This window comes from Otolemur garnettii, unplaced genomic scaffold (assembly GCF_000181295.1).
Source record: "Otolemur garnettii isolate 467f Iridium unplaced genomic scaffold, OtoGar3 scaffold00083, whole genome shotgun sequence".
Taxonomy (NCBI): domain Eukaryota; kingdom Metazoa; phylum Chordata; class Mammalia; order Primates; family Galagidae; genus Otolemur; species Otolemur garnettii.
Window position 1 is genome coordinate 6,610,855 of NW_003852478.1, and position 8,535 is coordinate 6,619,389.

At 37.5% G+C, this 8,535-nt stretch overlaps 1 protein-coding gene across 5 annotated transcripts in view; it reads left to right on the top strand.

Moving 5' to 3' along the window:
• Positions 1-8,535, top strand: part of FIP1L1 (factor interacting with PAPOLA and CPSF1) — a 71,352-nt gene that overhangs the window by 6,311 nt on the left and 56,506 nt on the right. For 2 of the 5 annotated variants that reach the window (XM_003794601.3, XM_023515992.1), the window contains exons 5-9: positions 498-601; positions 4,183-4,247; positions 4,809-4,916; positions 5,280-5,410; positions 5,704-5,772. In XM_003794601.3, the coding sequence (XP_003794649.1) occupies positions 498-601; positions 4,183-4,247; positions 4,809-4,916; positions 5,280-5,410; positions 5,704-5,772 (477 nt within the window). The remainder of the gene's footprint in view (positions 1-497; positions 602-4,182; positions 4,248-4,808; positions 4,917-5,279; positions 5,411-5,703; positions 5,773-8,535) is intronic. The other 3 variants (XM_023515996.1, XM_023515995.1, XM_023515993.1) reach the window with 2 other exon arrangements.

The following is an 8,535-nucleotide window of genomic DNA, read 5'->3' on the forward strand; positions in this document are numbered from 1 at the left end:
CCCGCCACAACGCCCGGCTATTTTTTTGGTTGCAGCCATTATTGTTGTTTGGCAGGCTGGGCTGGATTCGAACCCGCCACCTTAGGTGTAAGTGGCTGGTGCCTTAGCTGCTTGAGCCACAGGCGCCGAGCCAACTCTGAATCTTAACAATTATTTTTCTCTTATTCGTATTCTTTTATGCCAAGAATTCCTCAAATACTTATTTTTTATAGTTTTATCTTGCAAATATCTTAGTACATTTTCTTAGATTCTTTTTGCAAGAGGGGTGGTTACAAATAGGAAAGAAAATGAGGTGGTGTTTACCAAGAGCAGGTGGTGCTGATTTATCAGGTCTTACCTTTGTTTATCCAGTTGTGAGTTGAAATAGGTGACAGCCTCATAAACATTGTAACCTTTTTCTCTAAAGCTGTTATTTCAAATACACAGATGGTCACTTTTGTATTAGTATGTTGAAATAGATTGATGACTGTATTTTATAATTCTTTGTGTTGGTATAGAAAGTGACTGAGACGGAAGATGACAGTGATAGTGACAGTGATGATGACGAGGATGATGTTCACGTCACTATAGGAGACATTAAAACGGGAGCACCGCAGTATGGGTAAGTTGTTTTTTTAAGTGATGGTTATGTCTAAGCTATGTAGCAAAGATAATGTGCCTATATCACAGCCTTCAGTGCTTGATTCCATTGTTTTTACATCTTTTCTTTCTTAACATAAAAGAATTCTTGCTGAAATTTGACCATGAAGATACTTCTTTTCTTAAGTTAATTAGGTAAATTATATGGATTATATTTGATTACTGAATTTAAAGTGTTTTTAGAAAAGAAATGAGTGCTATACATTCTTTCATTGGAACTGGAAAACCATACATCATAATATAAACCTCTCATTCTTCCATTTTCTTATCAAAACCTGACGTTAGGTTTTTTTTTTGTTTTTGTTTTTAAGACACAGTCTCACTTTGTCTCCCTGTGTAGAATGCTGTGACATCACAGCTCCCAGCAACCTCTGACTCTTGGGCTTAAGCGATTGTCTTGCCTCAGCCTCCCAAGTAGGTGGGACTACAGTCACCTGTCACAATGCCTGGCTATTTTTTTGTTGCAGTTGTCATTGTTGTTTAACTGACCTAGGCCTGGTTGGAGCCTGCCAGCCTGAGTGTATGTGGCTGGTGCCCCTGCTGAGCTATGAGTGCCACCCCTGAGGTTAGGCTTTTAATTAATTTTTGTGAGTGTGTGTGAGACACTGTTGCCTGGGCCAGAGTACAGTTGTGTCATCGCTCACTGCAGTCTCAAATTCCTGAGCTTAAGCAATCCACCTGTCTCATCCTCCCGAGTAGCTGGGACTATAAGCTTGTGCCACCGTACTTAACAGAGTTTGTGTGTTATTTATCACCTTTAGACCTTAAACTCCTTTAGAGTAGAAACCATTGTTTATGAATTTCACATTACCTTAAATACAGTAAGTATTTGTTGACTAAGTAAATGGCATATTAAAGGCGCAGTTATCTCTGATGACTTTTCTCTCTTAACATTTCATTATAAAAATTTTCATATATTCAGAAAAGTTTTAAGGAACTGACCGTTCACCATTCATGGATTCATCACTTAGATTGTCTAATCTGTAGTGTGGTGTGTTTGCTCCCTCCCTCCTCCTTTCCCTTTGTTCTTCTTCCTTCCCGTCCTTTCTCTTTCTTTCTTTCTTTTTTTTTTTTTTTTTTTTTTTTAGAGTGCCGTGGCATTACAACTCACAGCAACCTCTAACTCCTGGGCTTAAGCTATTCTCTTGCCTCAGCCTCCCAAGTAGCTGGGACTACAGGCGCCTGCCACAATGCCTGGCTTTTTTTATTGTTGTTGTTGTTGCAGCCGTCATTGTTGTTTGGTGGGCCCAGGTTGGATTTTAATCTGCCAGCTCAGGTGTATGTGGCTGGTGCCTTAGCTGCTTGAGCCACAGGCTCTGAGCCTTCTCTTTGTTTTCTTAACTTCCTTTCTTTTTTCTTTTTTTTATCTTCTTCTCCCCTGCCTTTCTTGAGACAGGAGTTCAGTGGTCAGATCATAGCTCACTGTAACCTCAAGCTGTCGTGTTCAAGGGATTCTTCTACCTCAGCTTCACAAGTAGCTGGGACTATAGGAGTGTACAACCTTGACCAGATCTTTAAAAAACAATGGGGTTTTGCTTGTTGCCCGGGCTGGTTTCTGGCCTCAAGTAACTTTCTTGCCTCAGCTGTCTAAAATTCTGGGATTACAGGCATAAGGTAATAAGCCATTATATCCAGCCTCAATAAGCATTTGTTAAAAGAATTAATCAGTCTATAAGATGATTTAGCATAGAGGTATTCAAACTTTTTCTTTTCTTCCTCCCTTTGGAAGAATAATAGTTGTCTTGGTCTACATAATAAATATACAAACAAACAGTAATGAAAGCTATTTACCAAAAAAAATAAAAGTCCATGCATACTTTCTGTGATATCCAGCACTGCAGATAAGTGAAGAAAGTCCTCAATAGATCAGCATGTGGCCCACGGGTGGCAGGTTGGACACCCTGATTGAGCATTTTAACTTGATATGAAACTTCAAAATCTAGGATGAAAGTCACGATAGTATTGTTTGACAATACCAGTTTAATTTGGGCGACTTTATCTTTTTTGCATTTATAGCAGGGAGCTATAATTATTTGAGTATTTAATTGCATTTATCTTATTTTAAAAATAATAACTAAACCTAAGTCCTCCCATACATTCAGCACATTTAGGACAAAAGATGAAAATAATTACTATTAGGCAGCCCAAAAGCAATGACTCTTTACAAGTCTAGTTGGCTGAACTTGTGAAGGAAAGGACCAAATTAAATAACGTAAACACAGTGTGAGAAATACAGGATGACCGCAAAGTTGAGGTGCAATTTCAATTAAACTTTATGCCCCCGCCCCCCGTATATCGTTGATAACATTATTTATTGTTCCTTCTTTGCCTTTTCCCCTGTGTCTTCTGCCTCTTTTTCTTTTTCTTTTTTTTTTTTTTTTTTTTTTGAGACAGAACCTCAAGCTGTCCCCCTGGGTAGAGTGCCGTGGCATAGCTCACAGCAACCTCCAACTCCTGGGCTCAAGTGAGTCTCCTGCCTTAGCCTCCCGAGTAGCTGGGACCACAGGCGCCTGCCACAATGCCTGGCTATTTTTTTTTTTTCGGTTGCAGCCGTCATTGTTGTTTGGCGGGCCAGGACTGGATTCGAACCCGCCACCTTAGGTGTATGTGGCTGGCGCCTTAGCCGCTTGAGCCACAGGCGCCGAGCCTTCTGCCTCTTTTTCTCAGTAACATGAGCCTCCTGTAGCATATTTGATTTTCCTACTAAGGTACAAGAATGCGTCATATAGGAAAGTAGAGAACTGTCTTTGATCTTGTATGACAGAAGATGTAGCTAAGGCTCATGGGGTCTGAGTGACTTGGCCAAGGTTTCACAACTAATATTGGTGAAACTTGTATTTGAGTGTGGATTACTCAACTTTAGAATTTTTTAGAATCACTGTTATACTACATTAAAAATGGTGTAGCTCAATAATTTTTTCTAACGCACACATTCAGGTAACCATAGCCCAGATGAAGACATGGAACGTTCTTAGCATCCTCGAAATTTCCCTCTTCCTCTTTGTCAGTGGTTAGCCACCCACCATCAGCAAACACTGTTCAGCTTTCACTTTAGATTTATTTTAGAGTTTCATGTAAGTGGGTTCATATTATGGATAGAGTACTCCGTGAGTATTGAACGAGGATTTATTAACAGTATCAAATGCAAGGACTGAAAGGAGGCCACTGGGATTGGCAACATGCTGGGGAAATTTCAGTCTTGTGGGATTGCTGTATGTCAAGTAAGTAGGAGGAAAGGAAATGAGGACAGGAGCATAAACTTCCCTTCTCAGACTAATTTCTTACAAAGTTTGTTTTGATGGGTTATTGAATTAGTGGCAAAGAGTTTTGCAAAATGGAAACAAGTCAGACTCTTACAAATACATTTGTTTTTGTCTTTTATTAAGTAAGAAAATAGACTTTTAAAAATAATTTAAAATGTTTTCTAAAATGTATGAGGCAGTGTCAGTCTACCCATTTACTCTGTGAGAGTATAATTTGTTTATATATGTTGATCATATTACCATTTTAAGTTTCTTAGGATGGTTTTGATTATTTTTTTAGGAGTTATGGTACGGCACCTGTGAATCTTAACATTAAGACAGGAGGAAGAGTTTATGGAACTACAGGTAAAGTTTGTATTTGCATTTGCATCAAGAGGAAAATCAGACACGTATCTTAAATAAGTCTCAAATAGATAATATTAGTTCTTTTTAAGAGCAGTTTTTGACCATGTATCACAGTGATTGGTCAACTTTTTCTATAAAAGGCCTGATTATCATATTTTAGGCTGGGCTGGCCACACAGCCTTTCTTTCTTCCTTGTTTTTTTTCCTGTTTATTTTACAATTCTTAAAAAAGGTAAAAATCTTTTCTCACAGGCTTTAGAAAAATAATGATTTGAGACATGGAAGTTAGCAGTTTCCTCTTGGTATGGGATCCCTTATTTCTCAGAAGTCTCCAGTCTGTTTATCTCATTTAGTTTATCTTACGGTCAATTATCCTATGATGCTTTACTTCACCTATTTTTATTTGTGGTTAATGTTATTCTATTGCTGGATTTGGATCCTTTGCCATGTTTTTGTGCCAGGAGTAATAAAAAGGTATGAGTGTTTTTTGCTTGTGTGTGTTACACCTCTCAGCTTCTTGCTAATGTAGCTCTTTTTCCCCATTTGTGATTTTATAAAATAGGAACAAAAGTCAAAGGGGTAGACCTTGACGCCCCCGGCAGCATCAATGGGGTTCCGCTCTTAGAGGTAGATTTGGATTCTTTTGAAGATAAACCATGGCGTAAACCCGGTAAGGATATTGTGGATTTCATTAAAGTATTTTTGAACATCAGTTTCGAATTTTTATTTTTTCATTGTCATTTTTATTGTCTTAAGCAAGTGATAAGTAATAATGACTTAGACTGTTAGATCTTATTGGTAGCCCAGCATTACTTCAATATGGAGTCATATATTGTTTTTATAATGTTCTTTGTAAAGGAAATACGTCAAAAATTTTTATAGTCTTTTTGCCTCTGTAAGTGGTAGTTTTGAGAAATAATAAACTGAGAAAGGGTGATGAGACTGTAGACGTCTGTTTATGGTTCATTATGTTTTGATGCTGTGTAACAGCAGAGCTGGAATGTTTCACACTGAAAGTGTGTTTTGTCTGTAGGTGCCGATCTTTCTGATTATTTTAATTATGGGTTTAACGAAGATACTTGGAAAGCTTACTGTGAAAAACAAAAGAGGATACGAATGGGACTTGAAGTTATACCAGTTACCTCTACTACAAATAAAATTACGGTAATTAGTAAATATTTCAGAATACCCCTGCCTTTTCCAGTGTCCCACTTTACTCCCCAAATAAATCACTTTTTCCCTGGAAAGGTGGTTAAATGCAATTTGATAGTTTAAAATTTTCCTTCTCTTTACCGTGTTTGTTTTCCCCCCTTCCTTCCCTTTCAGAGTTTCATAGTAATGATTACGTTATGTTCTTAGTTTCAAGTCACAGACTAGCCACAGCTAGTTTGTCTTTATGTGGCCTATTAATTAAAAACTATGTGGTGTCTTAATGGGGAATATGTCATTTAACTTAGGCCGAAGACTGTACTATGGAAGTTACACCAGGTGCAGAGACCCAAGATGGCAGATTCAATCTTTTTAAGGTGAATTTTAGTAAATTATCCTTGGTTGCTCTCATTTTTTGTTCTGAGTCTGCTCCCATACCACTATTCAAGGGACAAGATAAAGTGGAAATAGTTACCTTTTTTCCAAACCTTCAGCTTCCTGGTGACTTACAAATTTGTTGATTGTTTTATCTCCACTTTTGCAAGCATGTGAATTTACAGCCTATTATACTAACAAATGCCAAACAAAACTATTCTTTGCTATATGTTGTGATTTTGAGTCATAGTACATACATGTTTGTAGGATGTACAAGTTAATAGCAGGTTATGTTCTCATGGTAGATAATGCTGTAATTTTTATTAGCAAAATTAGAGGCTATTCTTTAAAAAATGGTAAGGAAGATAACATCCTGTTTATTATCTGTATGACCCTGAACTCATTGGTGTAATGTCTCTTGTAGTTCAAGATGTCTTAGGCAAGAATTTTAGACATTCTCTGAGAGTCTTTAAGAACTCAAAAGAATAAGATAAAGCCATTGATTTTTTTTAAATTAATACTTAAAAGAAGTAGGTTTGTGTGCAAGACTTGACTGTTGATACTACTACTTGGTTATCAAGTGTGATTTCTGGCTTCCTCATGATGATAGACCCGGTTCAAAGAATAATATTGCATTTTCATACTTTTCTTGAAACCACATTGTGTACTCCTCTTTCTTTACCTTAATATTTGTTGAATTGAATGACACTGGGTTGGAGATTGGGAGTGGATTTTAGATTGGGTTATAAACTCAGGGAACTTTGTGGGCTGAATATGGAACTCTGTGCCCTTTTTGGGACTGCAGTCCTGTCCACTGAAATACCGCCTTATGCAATGCATGTGCTATATCCGCAGATGTAACCGCTCTGCTGAACACAGTTCTATATAGAAAATTTAATTTTAATTTACATCCTACTACAGGTAAGTATTTGGTTCTTGTTCTGTTGTAAATACTTTGAAAGTATGTGATGTCCATTTTATTTTAATTGGTCATCAGGTTCTTTTTGGTTGTATTGTGTACTTAGGCATTGACTATACCATTAAACTTGATTAGAGTGGATAGGAAAGTTGTCTTGATGATGAACTAGTTCATTAGTGGTTTTTCTTTTCTTTTAAGAGGAATGAGAACTGCCATTGTGGACTATTAGCTTCTGTATACTTTAGTTTTCTGCAGTAGACTTTTAAAAATGGAATAAAAAAATTTCTGGGGGCTAGTCTCTCATTGAAGGTAGCCACTGTGAATGTGTATTTTATATATGCTGTTTATTGAAAAATTGTTTGGAAATGTCTTTTGGTTATATGTGAGGAGGTCATTGACTTTTCCATTATGATTTATTTGATTCTTAATGAATAAAGACTTGAATTTGATAGGTACAGTCTAATGGTTTTCTTGCCCCGGTAATATGTTTAAATACTAATAAATCTGTGAGAAATAGGTATTTGGGAATGGGATGTGTCTGTATGCTAGCAAGGTGTGTGGCAAACATTTTTGTTTATGTGTGTTGTGGTTTGTTGAAATGATGGAAATAGAGCCTTGATGAGAAAACTTAAAACTTGCCTGCATACATTTGCTGTAGCCAGTAGGAAAGCTCTCCGCGCTAAAATAGCACGCAGATCTGGGTTTTAGAAAAGAAAGTGGCAGCAGGGCAGACTGACCAGGACAGACTGACCCTCGGTTATGGGGGATAAATGTGAAGCAGAGACCAGATGGAGGCTGTTGCAGAGCCATAGGAACGAACCGACTCGGGACCTGCACTCATGATGTAAATGAGCAAAGAGTGGATTTGAGTTCTTTTCATATCTACTGCAAATACAAGTTCTTAATGTTTAAGTGACAGGGACAATGCTTTAAGATAACTTTCACTTCTCATTTTGTAAACTTTCAAACATAACAAGTAGAGAGAATAGTACAGATGAGCCCCTAGGTGTTTTAGCTTCAGTGATTATCAGCATTTTGAGGTGCTTGAGGTGACAGTGTTTTTTACAGACTGCAACATGAAAGTTTTTTTAAGCAAAATAAAAGATTAAGTATAAAAATAAAGTCACCCAGTTGGATGCAAAAACAAATTGTTACACAACTATTAGTTAGGGGTGAGGGACAGAAGAGGCATGACTAGTGGGATGAGTAGCGTGTGAATAAGAAGACATTGAGCACAGCCTTTCTTCAACTATTTTTCTGTCTACACGTATGTGTAGATTGTTTTATCCTCTGTGGCTCTTTGAGCTCTGTCTCCAGCGCTCTGAAATCCCACTGTCTCTTGGTCTGGTTGATCCGCCTTCCTCGGCACTCAGTTCATGCTCTCCTCCATCTGTGAGCACATGGCCTTCACTTCTGGGGAACTTTCTTCTATTATTTCTTTACTTTGTCTCTGCTTTTTCTTTTCTTTTAGATATGGAACCTCCTTGGCTGGTTCTCTAATTTTCTTTGCTTTTCTCTCTTAATTTTCCTTGTCTTTTATTATCTGGGAGAGTTCTTTAGCTTTATAACCCTCCACTTGGTTTTTTATTACTATTAAGATTTTAATTTCTAAAAAAGGTTTTCTTTTTTATTTGGTCATAGTGTTCTGTTCTTTTTCCTGCTTGCATTACTGCAGGACCCCGTTCTCTCCTCTCTCAGGGTATTCATGACAGGTCACTTGTTCCTGTTAGGTTTGCTTTTCTTGCATAGTTGTTTTTTTTCTTTTTTTTTTTTTAGACGGAGCCTCAAGCTGTTCCCCTGGGTAGAGTGCTGTGGCATCACAGCTCACAGCAACCTCCAACTCCTG